The 14849-nt window shown below is 47.3% G+C and overlaps 1 protein-coding gene across 1 annotated transcript in view; it reads left to right on the top strand.

Moving 5' to 3' along the window:
- The window catches only part of NOC2L (NOC2 like nucleolar associated transcriptional repressor), a 49425-nt gene that overhangs the window by 7328 nt on the left and 27248 nt on the right, over positions 1-14849 (top strand). The window contains exons 8-12 of the mRNA XM_054085474.1: positions 898-1008; positions 3382-3495; positions 4647-4835; positions 6511-6650; positions 10279-10390. Of these exons, the coding sequence (XP_053941449.1) occupies positions 898-1008; positions 3382-3495; positions 4647-4835; positions 6511-6650; positions 10279-10390 (666 nt within the window). The remainder of the gene's footprint in view (positions 1-897; positions 1009-3381; positions 3496-4646; positions 4836-6510; positions 6651-10278; positions 10391-14849) is intronic.

Here is a 14849-nt window from a genome sequence, read left to right as displayed (position 1 = left end):
CTCTTACCAGCAGCAGAAGATTGCCTGCTTTTTCTCTCCTACTGCAATGGAGTCCTGTTGGAGTAATCCCTCATCCTATGCTTTCTTCCAAGTGCCCTCAGTCCCAGGCTTTACTACGGTGTTTTTCAGGCATGGTAGTTTCTGAACAATGTCTTCTCCTTTCCTTTTGCTGCGTGACCCACTCAGTGCCGAATCTTTTCAGCACAAGAGAATGAGGAGGGAAGTTAAAAGTAGAAAAAATACTTCTGCTTCCAGCAACTGGGACTGCAGGCAAGAAGGGACAACTGCATCAGGCAGAGTCTGTCTGAAATTGAAGTTGTCTTCAAATTACAAACTGTGTTTGGCTCCAAGTGAAATGAGCTGAACAACCTGGAAATACAAGATATTTCTCAAATAGGTTGTTTAGCCTTTTCCTTGAGCTATCTTTGGCCTTCTGATAGCCTTAAATATTCCAGCTTCCCATTAAAGAAATCCTAGTGAAATCCAGTTCAGTCATCAGGTAGCTCGGTCTTTTTCCACCCCTTGTGTAGACTGAGAGTGTCTCTGTTGTGCTTTGACCATTTGTAAGACCACAGAGGCATTGGTGTCATGCCATTTGTAAGAAGCTTTAAATTGTAGATAGGCTTAGCTTTTGAAGCATGCACAAATGAAATTGTGTGGTGAGTTCACATTTGCCAGGGTGAGGTACTTTCAGAGGAGTTACTTAACCTGCCATTTGTCTGTGCCTTTCCTGATAGAGCTTTTGGGGTCTTGAGCTTCGTCCTAGGGAAGGCTGGTCTCCCAGTCTTTTGGTAACTCAGAAGTACTTTGAAACAGCAAAATAGAGATGGAATGGTAAAGGAAGAGGTGATGAGGACTACGCGCTAAATGGGATTGTGTTTTGTTCTCTCTCCATAGCTCCTGTCTTGTTTAACAGAAGCCTCAGTGGGTGCAGCAGTCCTTCAGCATGTCAACTCCATAGTGCCTTATTATTTGTCCTTTCCAAAGCAGTGCCGTGCACTTCTCAAGGTAAGGTGATGTGCTGTGACAGATCATTTAGATCTGAGGGAGTTTCTTCATCCCTCCAGATGAGCTTTTCATGGTATTTGGGCTGGATCCCATGACAGTTCAGTCTCTTGTACTCTTCCTTTGCTTTGCTTTTGATCCTGGAAAGGATTCCTGCTTGAGCTGGCGATGTGCGCTCGCAGCCCAGAAAGCCAGCTGTATCCTGGGCTGCATCAAAAGAAGTGTGGCCAGCAAGTCAGGGGAGGGGATTCTCCCTCTCTACTCCTCTCTGGTGAGACCTCACGTGGAGCCCTGCATCCAGCTCCAGAGTCCTCAGTGCAGGAAGGACATTGGGCTGTTGGAGTGAGTCCAGAGGAGGCCACAAAGATGATCTGAGGGCTGGAGCACGTGCCCTTTGAGGCCTGGAGAAGAGAAGGCTCTACAGACCTTATAGCAGCCTTCCAGTACTTAAAGAGGAGGCTTGCAGGAAAGCTGGGAAGGGGCTCTTGATCAGGGAGTGCGAGGATAGGATAGGAGGCAACGATTTTCAGCTGAAAGGGGGGAGATTGAGATGAGATCTTAGGAAGAAATGTTTTGCTGTGCGGGTGGTGAGACCCTGGCCCAGGGTGCCCAGAGCAGTGGTGGCTGCCCCATCCCTGGAGGGGTTCCAGGCCAGGTTGGATGGGGCTTGGAGCCCCTGATCCGGTGGGAGGTGTCCCTGCCTGTGCAGGGGGATTGGAAATGGATGAGTTTTAGTTCCCCTTCCAACTGAAACCATTCCATGATTCTCTTACAAGCCTCTTAGGCGCCTTGAAAAGCTCTCATGCTGAGGTGCGTGGGCATGAGGCTCTGTAGCTACTACTGAGCCCCACGCAAAGTGACGTGGCGGTGTTCTGGGGAAGCTGTCTGCTTCCTCATCACGGATGGAGCAGTTGCTGCCTGTGTGCTGAGTCTGTGTGTATGTCTGTGATAGTATTTCGCTCTCAAGAGCTGGGGGTGGAATATTTTTGCAGAAACTGAGTCAACTGCTGAGCGCTTAGAACAACAAAGGAGGCGTGGAAAGTGAAGAGGACAGCAGGGTGACATTTAAACAAAAAGCTGTGACACAACATTTAAAAGAGGCTAGGAACCCTTTGATAAAGATGACTGGTACACAGTGATGGGAGGCTGGTACACCTCATAGCTGAAGGTGTAGCAGTCTGCTCGCTGCTATAGTAGGGAATTTTGAGTAGGCTTTTCTGGCCCTGCAGCTGGAATCTTTCCAATTTTCTGTACAGTTCATTAGTGCAGATAAGGTAACTGGATTTTGGAGGTGTCACCTGTGATTGTGATCCTGCTGTACCAGATGCTTCCTGACAGGGCCACCCATGTCCAAGTGAGTCTGTACTCTGAACAGGCAAATGCAAGCAGGCTTGGGAGAAACAAAACCTCTTAATTTGCTTCTCAGGAAGTTTAGGATATAAACCGATATATGTTTGCTTTTAGCAACACAGAAGTTGAGGGGAGAGGTGCAAGTTTGAGATGCATAAAGCTCAGATTAGTGAATTTCTTTGTCAGTGGTGGGCAGTCTGTTAGCCCAGACCTCTACACAGGTTAATCTACCTGTCTTCAGCTGGCGTTCAGTATTTTGGTGGTGCACTGGGTGCTTGTCATCACGCCTGGGTCTGGCTCCAACCCTTGCTGCTGCTCTGTGTTTGAATTGATACAGTGAATGTCCAGGGAACTGGAGTTAAGTCAGAACTACCATCAGGAGATGTATCTCAGGGATTGCAATCTACTTGCCCAGAAGCAAAAAAAGTTCATAGATTTGGAAATCAAATCCTGGCATCCCTTCTCCAGAGACAAATGCATCTTTAATAGCATTCCTTGAGAAACTGGAGTTTGGCGTTCCTGGTGAGAACTGGAGTGTAACTGCAATGTAGTTGTATTCTGCAGAATTCAATGTAAGTTAAAAATTACTTTTTTTTGCTGGTCTGGAAGATGCCTCGGCCAAACGTGTGACCTAGTGTGGTGTTGCTGCCTAGAGGATGGTGAGGAAGCTTTGCAAAACCTGGGAGATGACATGCAAACCCTGGTACCTGTGCTCAGAAGCGCAAATGGGTATTCAGGCGCACAAATAAAAGTGCACATAGTTTTCAGAGATGCTAGTTTTGGACAGTTTATTGATTGTGGAAGCATCAGTCTTGCCTTTTGTGTGGTCTCACAGTAGAGTATGAGAACAGAATGGCTGCCAGTGCTGTTGGGACTGGTTCTGTGGCAACACAGCTTGCCATCTTTGTGTCCTCTCCCTCCCTCTTTGCTTTTCTGGTGTGAAGGAGGGAAGCTTGTGTCTGTCTGTAACCAGGAAGGAGCTCTTTGTCTCTTTACTTACATGTATCTTCGTAATTTCTGTTCCAGCAAGCAATTAACTTGTGGAGCACAGGTGAGGAAACAGTGAGGGTACTGGCCTTCCTTGTGCTGAACAAGATCTGCCGCTACAAGAAAGATGTGTACCTAAGTCCCTTGCTCAAGGTAAGGCTGGTACTTGCTGTACTCTGCAGCTTTTCTTTCTCATGTTATATGTGAAGATCTTAGAGCATGAGCTGCAGCCTATCAGGCAGAGTGGGCGCTGGAGATGATGCTCGCTGCCTCCAGAAAAATCAAACAGGAAGAAATCCTGTTGTTCGAAGTGATAGCTTGCTTCTTACTACTGCCCTCCCTGCTGGAGGCACACAGGGTCTTAGCAGATACTCAGCTGTCTGCTGAATGAATGCTCACCTTCCAAGTTCTCGAAGGTCTTTGTCAGCTGCTGACACACTGCTTGGCGCTCCTGAACTGCTCTGATCTTTCAGCTCATAGCTGAGCTTTCCGAGTGTAGTGTGCTTAGGTACCACTGTTACAAAGAGCTGTGACAAACCATAAGCACGTGTGGCTCAAAGCCATCCCACTGTTCCTCTCTTCTTGCAGAGAGCAGTGGCAGAGGCATCTCCAGGCGCTGTGCTGGCAGCGCATGGGTGCAAAAAGGGTCCAAAGGAGGACTACAAAAATGGTCCGAGGTCTGGAGCACCTTTCCTATGAGGACAGGCTGAGAGGGTTGGGCTTGTTCAGCCTGGAGAAGAGAAGGCTCTGAGGGGACCTTAAAGCACCTTCAGTACCTGAAGGGCCTACAGAAAAGCTGGAGAGGGGCTATTCATAAAGGCTTGTGGGGATAGGACCAGGGGGAACGGGTGTAAACCGGAGAGGGGCAGATTTAGACTGGACATTAGGAAGAATTTCTTCACCGTGAGAGTGGTGAGACACTGGAACAGGTTGCCAAGGGAAGTTTTGGCTGCCCCATTCCTGGAGGGGTTCAAGGCCAGGTTGGATGGGCCTGGGGCAGCCTGAGCCAGTGGGAGGTGTCCCTGCCCATTGCAGGGTGGTTGGAACTGGATGATCTTTAAGGTCCTTTCCAACCCAAACTATTCTATGATTCTATGAAAAAGATTCTGACTATTTCCCATCTCCCCTGAAAGAGCAGGCTGGATTATTTTTGCTTATAAATTTGAAGTGATTTGCCTTATGAAAGGAACACCTCATAAGGAAAGGAAAACCCCTGGTTTGGACATACCTGGATGGGGAAGGTTAGTGAAAGTATGGTTTTGTTCTGGTTTATGCGATTGTATCGTGTCGTCTTTCCTGCACAGCAAATGTACATTGCATTTGTGAAGAATTCCAGATTCACTTCTCCCAATGTCCTGCCCATGATCAACTTCATGCAGCGCACGCTGACGGAGATGTATGCCCTGGACACAAGTATCTCTTACCAGCATGCCTTCATCTACATCCGTCAGCTCGCCATTCACTTGCGCAGTGCAATGACAATAAAGAAGAAGGTAGGTAACTGTCAGCGTGGAAGAAATTTATCCTTCTGCAGGGCATGTGTGGAGAGAGAGAAACATGACATCAGCCACTTCAGGCTTGTGGTAGTGTCAGGACTTGCATCTGACCCATTTCATAATGTGCCAGGGAATTTTTTTATGAGGGGTCAGGAGCCTCAGAGATCACCTCATGGTTGCCTGTGTTTGGAATTTCAGCAAGGAAGGAGAGGAAAGAACTGCAGGTTGGGAGTCACTTTTCCACTGCTTGCAAGGGTTTGTGATGTACTTTCAATCTTCTCCCTTGGGCACCCTTTTTCCACTGTCAAGCTGCTGTTTGCAGCTCCTGTTGCAGAATCTCAAGGTAAAGAAGATTAGAAACCATCCTGGTGTGTGCATCTTCCCAGTAAAGTCCATACTATTTAAAGGACTTAATTGAATGAAGCAGCTCAGACCTTTTGGGAACAGCCCCAATTTCAGCCCTCTCCAGTCTGACCTCAGAAATCTGAGTCAGATTGCTAATCCTGGCTTTATTCATGTTTAGCAAACCAGACCCCTATAGATTAATGGTTCAGCTGCTCCCAAACTTTGCAGGATTGGCGACCGGTTAAATCTCCTGGCTGTTCAGACATGGGGATAAATGAACAGAGATAAATGAAGTCTGGGCTGCATATGCCTTAATTGGATTGCACTGGTTTCTTAACACTTAGTCCTGGCCCAGACAAGAACTAAATCCACTTGATTTCACAGCTGGGGAGGGTTGTAGGAACTTTTAAATGACAATAGCCACACCAAAATATACAAATCCAAGCAATAAGCCAATTTATTTAAATAGAGTAGTGGGTGGTTGTGGAAGGTGATTACAAGAGCAGATTGGTTATCGCTTCTGTGCAAGTGAAGCTGAGAACATTGCTGCTTGGTACATCTCTCAAAGCACTAAGAGAGCTTTACCTTTTCCAGCTGTGGTGTAGGTCCCTTCTGCAAGTTTTGGTCTGGTGGCTGCAATTCATAGACCCATAGAATGGTTTGGGTTGGAAGAGGAACTAAAGCCCATCCAGTTCCACCCCTGCCATGGGCAGGGACACCTCCCACTGGATCAGGGGCTCCAAGCCCCTTCCAACCTGGCCTTGAACGCCTCCAGGGATGGGGCAGCCACGACTGCTCTGGGCAACCTGGGCCAGGGCCTCCCCACTCTCACAGGAAAACGTTTCTTCCAAATGTGTAATCTCTTCCTGTAAGCTTAAAAGCCCTCAGAAGCATTTCCAAGAGTGTCAGAGAGAGGTACTACTTTCCAGCTTTTCTAACTGGAGTGCTAGGGACTGTCCTACTGACTGTGGGCAAATGGAACAGGTAAAGGTTTCCTCATGCTTGGCTGGATCCACCGTCAGCTGTGAGCTGGGTCATCACATCCTCCTCCTCAAATGAGCCATGCTTGTGAAGAAAAGCAGTCTGTGTGCTGCTCATTATTTCCTCCAAGTCCTTAACTAGTACCAAATCTTAACGCTGTCACTGCAGCACCTGAACTTGCTGGATGGTGTGACAGCAGCTTGAGTGTTAGCTGTTCCTCTCTAAGCAGTACACAGTGTTCTCTTGGAGATTGCTGGATAAAATGAGTCCTGTAGAGAAACCAGAGCAAACTCCTCTCAGATACCACATTTTCAACTTTATGCCTGTATTTTTCCGTTTTCTGCAGGAGAATTTCCAGTCTGTTTATAACTGGCAGTATATCCACTGCCTGTATTTCTGGTGTCGTGTTCTCAGCACAATCTATCCCAGTGAGGTCCTGGAGCCGTTGATCTATCCGTTGACGCAGGTCATCATTGGCTGTATCAAGTAAGTAGGATTTCTTTTCTTCTTTTGGCTCTACTTCTCTCTCTCGGTGTGTCAGAGCAGCATTACTGTGACATGATTTGGATTTAACCTTCCATTGTAAGGAGTCATCCTAGAGCTGCTTTGATTGAGTGTTCCAGTGGAAAATGTGAGCACCTGTATGTTTAGGTGGTGAGAAAGTTGTGTATATTATTCTTTCATAGGATAAATTCTCTGTATAAAAGAAATTGCAATCTGAATAATCTGGACTGATTATCTTCGCAGTCGTAGAAAGGAAAAATGTACTCGCCTGCCTCAGGGCCAAAGTACCAAATAGAATCCTCATCTCTAGCTCTGCAAATACAGTTGGAAGGTGCATTTTTTTATGCGTATTTGTTAGAATTTGAAGAACTAGGACACACTTACTGGTTTTAGTGTCTCTGCTGAGAATTTCTCTTTTCCCATCAGTTTATAGATTTATATATGAAATTTTTATGCTTTGAAATGGCTGTTAATAATGAGCATTGAGGGAATTTCTGAATCTCTGGTGATCTCTGAAATCCTGTTAGCTCTATTAACCAGATTCTCAGCTTTAAAACACCACCCACCTGCTCTTGACAAACTCCCAAGTGATGATGAAGATAAGCAGATTTAAACAATAGTTAGAGTATTTATACATCCCTTTTCCCATCCCCCATGCACACAGGCTGCTTCCTGCTGCTGTTGCAGAGCTTTTGCTGTCCTGATGACTAGTCTAGGTGGTGTTCTACCTGTCCAAGTAGATAAATCAGCTACCTGGGGCCAAGGAAAGGTGAATTGGCTGAGTGATGGACAGGGTCTTCCCTGGCGTGAGGTACAGTTCCTGTCTGATGAGGCTTCAAAGATTTGTAAACCCATCAGATGGGTTCTAGGGTGGGGCAAATAGAACTGGATCCCACTGTGGCTTTCTTACTGAGCCAAGCCAGGGTCTGGGATCTAACAATGGGGTAGGTAGGTTAGCAGATGTGTGAATGATGTGGATCTGTGGGCTTCTGTCTGTACGCAGGATCCCTCATGGCTCCTTCTTGAGTCCAGGTAGCCTCTTCCAGTGTTGGTGGCTGTGCTGACACCAGTGAGAGTTGGTCTCTGTGCCCCATCCGCTGCTGTAGTTAGGTCTGTAGCAACTGAGTGTAGTAGAAGAGCTCGGTTTGGTTTTGTTTGAGGTGAGAGGATAAAATAATCTAGCCTGCAGGTCCAGGGATTTTTTTTGCTTCATGTACCACTTGATGCATTTCTGGAAGGCCCATGTAGGAGTATGAATCTACCTGGGGGCTGCTTAGCATCCGGGTGCTGCCAGCAGACTTCTTTGTTGTTGATAGAGTAAACAAGCTGGACTCCTCTCTATGTTTCTCAGGGCTGCTGAGCTTGGAGAGGTGTGTGCATGTGATGGGGGAGGATGCTGTGTGACATCTGGAATGCCTGCTTTCCCTTCTGCTCCTGGTGTCGTGCTCTTTGGGTGCATGCGGAAGGTGGTAGTAGTGCTAGAAGACTCCCCTTCCCAGTGCCTTCGTACCGGGAGGTGGCGCCTGGCTCCAGCGAAAGGGCAGTGAGCAGGGTGTCTGTCTGTCTGAGGGACTCCTTATGCCATTCTGGCCTCTTACGTGAGGGGACTGGAGAGAAGCCACCGGCCATCACAGCCTTTTTGCTGTAGGCTGGGACCCGGGATTAAGCAGAGTTTAAAGAAGATAACTAATAGAAGAGGGATGCCTGCTAAAATAAAAATTAACTCCCTCGTTTTCTTAGTCTCTTGCTTTCCAGTGTATAAAATGCATTGAAACTATTTTTGATAATACGTATTTCAGAAATGGACCCAATCTATGTCTGGAGGTTACTTGTGCTCAAGATGTGGTCCAAGGAAGTTGGACTGCTGAATGGAGAAGTGCTGGGATTGATGGGTTCTGACTTTTGTGGTGCTGGGAAGAACTTCATTGCTGTTTGGTTATGGAATTGCCATGCAATAATGAGTGATGCTCTTCTTGCAAACAGCTGAGAGGTTGCAGTTAGTTTGCCCAATGGAGCAGTGTCTTTGGTATTGCAGGGACAGCAGAACATGGAAGAGATTATTTCCCCCTTCCTTTCTCTGCACTGTGCTTTTCTCTGCCTCCATAGTCCGTAAGTTCCTCCTCTTGATCTGTGTGCTCATGTTTGAGTTCTAAGACATTAGAGAGCACTCTCTGCTGAAACGAAATGTAAGTCAGCTTGAACCCCGGGATGCTCCCTGAAGCAACCGTGGAGTTGGACCTTGCTCAGCAGAGCTGAGACCCAGCTGTGTTTTGTATTCCCTGTGCATCCAGCCATTGGGAAGTTGAGCAGATTGTTGCATTGCCATGCACTCTAAAATTAATGGTCTTGGTTTACAGTAAATCTATACACTTAACAGGTTTATTCCTCGATCAATTAATTCCTGAGAATGGCTTTCGTCATCTCCAGTGGTGCCAGATCAGGGGTGCAAAGTAGATTTATTTCTATAATGGATCCAGTGATAATTATTTCACTATTTGGAGGGGGAAGGATGCAGGTGATTTATGGTGCCTGGTCAAGCATTTTTTCTTTGCTCTCCTGGATTGCCCAGCAAGCTCTTCGGGGAGGGGAGGGTTCCATTTATCAGGCTTGAGCCTGTTGTCTGGGAACTGCATATATTAAAAAAAAAAACAACCAAAACCAATCCTTTTTAGTGCTGGAGGCGTCCATGTCTTGAAGCACAGATCTTTCAGAGGGAGAGGTTTCTGGAGTGGCACAGTAACGAGATCTGGTGTCTTTTGGATAGCTCTGTGTTTTTTGTTTCCTTTGCTGGCTTAAGTGGCGCTGGGGGAGCTGACCCTTCTCAGTCTCAGCCTTATAAAGGGACTCTGCTCTACTTTCTTAGTAATCGAGTGTGTAATGGTTTGAAGTATAGATGAAAAAGTCTGGCCTTTTCTCCTCTGTGCTGATCACGGGCTGTACAAATGTACATTTGCCTCTGTGAAGGAGATGGAAATAGCTCAGGCGCTCCTCTGGATTGGAGAGTGCTGAACAGATTTGGCTGTGGGAGGTCACTCGTTCCCACTCTGACTCTTCTGATGTGCTGGTCACTGCTGGTCCAGCTCCTGCCTAAGCGATGTACCGCGCTAAGAGAGTCACCATTGAGGTGAATGAACTCTGTGTACACAGAGGGTATGTAGCCTGAAATGGGAAACATCTTCCTCCTTGTAGTCTCTCTGGTATGCTGGGGGAGCCCTTCTCTTGGTCAAACTTGCCGCTTCAGATGAGCTTTTTACTGCTGTTTTCTGCCATGTTTTCTAGCGTTCCTACTTGAGCACGAGAGCCAGAAGTGTGGAACGGGACTAAACAGCATCAGAACTAAGCATTCATCTGCAAAGCTCTTGTAGCACTTTCTCTCAGCAGAAGCTGGAAGCCTAGTGCTTTGGTTGCAAAAATTTATGTGGTAGTGTGATAGCTTTCACGTGTGTGAGTTTTATTTCCAGCTCTGGGATAGCTTCAGCAGCTCGAAGAGTTCACTGTGCCTTGCTTAAAGCTGTCTCTCTTTTGTAGAGTGAAGGCTTTTGGTGTCACTGAAGGCTGCAGGTGCAGTTCCTGTATGAATGTGACCTAATATCCTTTATTTCCTTTCTAGGCTGGTACCAACGGCACGTTTCTACCCACTGCGCATGCACTGCATCCGTGCACTTACCCTGTTGTCTGAGAACACCAAGACCTTCATCCCAGTGTTGCCGTTTATCCTGGAGGTTAGTTGGTTCCTGCTGACAAAGCAATATTTGATGCCTGCTCCCTGATAAGCACACTCTCTCACTGTACCTCCAGCAGCTCCCAAGATTGCCCATGTTGCTTACTCCCTAAAATCCCTGTCAAACAGCATCAGACAGAACGTATTGTTTGGTTAGCAAATAGGATTAAACGTTTATTGGCCTGTGAGCAGAGAGTATCTGAGATCAGCTGGGTGCAAAAATACAATCCTGGGTGGTTTAATGCAGCAAAGGGTTTGCCAAAGAAGAGATTCAGAGGCTTAACTGGTTGTAGTAACTCCCCAAGCTGTTGTTACTTGATCCTCCTGATGTGTTCACATCTTGGCAAAAAGAAGATTTCTAACTGCAGACAAAGTCAAATGGAAAGGAAAGATAGGTGTCAGAGATTTAGATATTAGAAAACATTTCTGTACTGAAAGAGTGGTGAAGCCCTGGCAGAGGCCACCCAGGGCAGTGGTGGAGTCCCCATGCCTGGAGGGGTTCAAAAACCATGTAGATGTGGCACTTCAAGATGTGGTTTAGCAGACACAGTGGTGTTGGGCTGGATGAGCTGAGAGGTCTTTTCCAACTGTAATGATTCCATGATTCTATGAAAGGCTTTTTAAGAATTAAGAATTTATTTAGGGAAAAGGTCTCTGTGAATGCAGCCTGGCAAATGCAGTACGCTTGGTGAAAATCTGGTGCTAAGAGACTGTCCAGCTTTTCCCCGTGTTGGATGCCTGACGTCTCTCCACATGAGTCCTTCTGGCTGTGCTGCTATGAGAAGATGGTCCAGAAGCTGGTGTAGCCAAATTTTGCTGGAGTAGGGTGAGCGAGGCAGGGTGAAGAATGCAGAAGCCCCAGTAGGTCAGCGAGGGGTTGGCTACTAAAGAGGAGGAGGGAGGAAGACTTCTGTAATAAATGACCTGAGTCAGCCAGGCTCGTTCCTAATCAAGTTCTGTTGAAGTAAAGGCTCTTGTGGTTTTGTGTTGTTGTAAACGTCCTTTGCAAACCACATCCTCTGAGCCTGTGGAAGGCAGCGGTGTTTATAAATCTCCTCTGGCTCTTCCGCCTCCTCTGCCGCGCCCTGGCCCTGGCCTGTGTGGCTTTGCCTTTTGCCTGCTTCCTTTCTCTTGTTTGTGCATATCCTCCCAACCAGATTTAGTGATGGAGGTGTCTCCACTCTGGGGTAGTAGAGCTTGGGGTGAGGATGGTTCTTCTGCTGTTGACTTCTTAGTGTTCTGAGATGTGAAGCCTTTTTTCCTCTTGGGGCCTTCCCCCCATTCTTTTCCCTCTGGCCCCAGGCCCTTGGCTGGAATCTGTGTCGGGCCCCAGCCAGACGTTACCACACTGCACACGGAGCTTCCTCCCGGCTTCCACAAACTCCCAGCCACATCCGATCCTGCTGTGTGTGTTTGTGAGGCACTGCTTGGCTTAGCTTGTCCAGGTGTTGGTGACAAGGGAGAGATGGGGGCAGGGTAGATGTGTGTGTGTGTTCCTTGCCTACTTTTTCACAGTACTTCAATTATTTTGCTTTAACTTCTGTAACCCAAGATGACTGGCACGATGTTAAACTCCATGTAGCTGTCAGCCTTTCCCTTCTTCCTTCCTATTTCCTACAAAGGGTCCCTCAAATATTCTGTGGCATTCTCATTTGAGGCTATTCTCTTTATGCTTCCATCTCTTCCCAGCTACCTCGTCTCTGTTAGAGGTATCTGAGTACTCTGACAACCTTTTAGTGTCTTTCCACAAGCTGTCTTTCAGGCAGGAGATGTTTTCCCGCTGTGGGGATGAGATGGTAGGACACAGAAAGAAAGTGACTCTGCCCAGAGTCCCAAGGTGGCTGTGGTGACACTGGGAGGAGCATCTGCATTCTGCTGCCCGGCCAGTGCTTGAACTATGAGCCTGTTTCTACCAGATCACAAATTCAGCAGTGACTTAGTCCATAGATGCCAGCCCCATGCCGCACTGCGACACCAAACAGAATCCATGTTAAGCCCATTATCCATCCTGAGGCTGAGGGATCTGATTGGTGCGTTGGTAACCAGGAGTAGACTTGAGGGGCATGGCAAGGGAATGGAATGAATCGTTTCCAGCACGAGGTATGCTTCGTTTGATAGGAATGAAGAAAGGCTGCTCTGTCACTGACTTCAAGTGCAATGAAAGCATGGCTGCGGAGTTTGTGACCCTGTGTTTTGTGCCCTTTTTGGAAAGGGCTTTACATGGCCTTAGAGTGTAGATTCTCTGAAGCTTCTTGTGCAAGAAATGACTGTGTAACTCTTCTCTTTCCCCCTCTCCATCAAGGAAACCTAACCCTTGCTCCCTCTTTCTCATCCGTGACGCTGTTGTGTGTCCAAGAGTTGGCAGATTGACTGCTTGTCCAGTTCCCGTAGGCCCAGGAATTCCCCAAGCCCCTGCCATAGCAAGGAGAGCTGGCTGCTTGATGCGTCCTGACAAGGGCTGACGCTGCCCATCATGGGCACCCAGTGCTGTCTCCTCTCTGACTCTGCTTTCCATGATGGAACAAAAGAATAAACTTCTAAAATTACATCTTGGAGAGGAGGAAGTGATTTGGGAGAGACTAAAGCAGGAAGGTTTTTATTTTTGTATTGTTACTCCCCTTGAAGGGCTTGTGAGATCACAGGCTTTCTTTTTCCCCCCCTTTCACTTCAATTATTGTATGATGGACATGGGTTTCTGCAGCAGGGAAATTGGTGGCTCTGCTGGAAGGCAGGTGTGGATAAACAAGGTAGAAATCTCCCCACAGGCAGCCTTTGCATGCCAATTTAAAACTGGCTTCTCCTGTGGAGGGGTGGGGGAGGCGTTTAACCCTGACATGCTTAGGAAGGCATGGGGTTTTCACTTTGACACTTAAATGACTTGACTCTTGGTTTGGATACACAGCTTGCTTTGGAGAAAGTCCCCAGGGTTTTTGAGTGCAACATATATGGGAGTGGGCAGCAGATTGTGTCAGAGGAAATCGCCTGATGCGAAGATTAATTGGAGAATTGATAATGCTGGACGTTGTCATGCATTTAAGCACAGACCTGAAATTAGTTTCTGCAAGACATGGGCTCTTTGCCTCCTTTACACAGAGAAGAAAAACAGGAGTTTTAGACTAAGCTGAACCTCTGCACCAACTGAAGACACATCTTCCCTTTTCTTCATTCTTCTTCCTCCACCATTATGTTGTAGCTTTTAATTCTGGACCACAGCCATGCAGGTAGCGGGGGTTTGAGTGAAATCACCACCAGTCTAATAGACGTTGAGATGGTTGGCTCAGTGGATGAGGGGAGAGCAGTTATCTTCGCTTTATCAAGGCTTTGGATACCATCTCCTGTAACTTCATCGCAGGCGAGCTGATGAATTACAGACCAGATGAGATGGCTGAGATGTGTATACAGCTGGATGGGCTTCCAGGCTCATGCTGCGATCAGTGGCATGAAATCTAACAAGAGATTGGCCACTAGTGATCTCCCCTGGGGATTATACTGGTTATCATATTCATTAAAGGCTTGGATAGTGGGGCAGAGTGGCACTATCAGCAAGCTTGCGGATGATAGGGAGTTGGGAGGCACCAGATAAGGGTACTGCCGTTCAGAGGGACCTTGACAGCTTGGAGAAATGAGCAGGCAGAAACTTCATGTAGCTCATCAGAGAAATACAACATCCTGCACCAGAAAGAGTAGCCCCATAACAACAATATCCTGGGGGGTGACTGTCTGGAAAGCAGCTTTGCAGAAAAGGACATGGGTGACAAGTTGATCAAGAGCCAGTGATGCTTTTGCAGCTGGGGTGCTGGTCTGGTTTGGGTCTCTCCAGGGCAAGAGAGGCATGGACATACTGGAGTGAGTCTAGTGAAGAGCCACAGGCTTTAAGGGATTGGAGCATCTGTCCTGTGAGACGAAGCTGTGAGAGCTGGAACTGTTTATCCTTGAGAAGAGAGGGCTCAGGGAGGGTCTTATTAATATGTATAAAATATCTGAAAGGAGAGGGCACAGAAGATGGAGCCGGGCTCTTTTAAGTGCTGTCCAGAACAGGACAAACTGAAACACAGGCAAGTCTGTCTGAACATCAGGAAACTGCTTTTTCTTACTGTGAGGGTCGCTGAGCTCTGGCACACGTTACCCAGGGAGGATGTTGAGTCTTCGGTCTTGGAGATACTCAAAAGCAACCTGGATGTGGTCCTGGGCAGCTGGCCCTGCTTGAGCAGGGCAGTGTGAACAAGGTGACCTCCCAGAGCTCTCTTCCAACCCCAACCATTCTGTGAATTAAAGAGGTTAAAGCCTGATTTTTCCTTACGGCAGTTAGTGACAAGGCGAGGCAACACGTAGAAAATGAAATACAGCAGGTCCCACTTAAGCACTGAAAAAGAAAATAAAACACACCAACAATAGGTTTCCTGCATAAATCATAGTGTATCTGTCCTCGGAGATTCTCAAAATCAGACTGAGCACGGCCC

This window comes from Cuculus canorus, chromosome 21, assembly GCF_017976375.1.
Source record: "Cuculus canorus isolate bCucCan1 chromosome 21, bCucCan1.pri, whole genome shotgun sequence".
NCBI lineage: Eukaryota > Metazoa > Chordata > Aves > Cuculiformes > Cuculidae > Cuculus > Cuculus canorus.
This window is presented reverse-complemented; position numbering and strand designations above follow the sequence as displayed.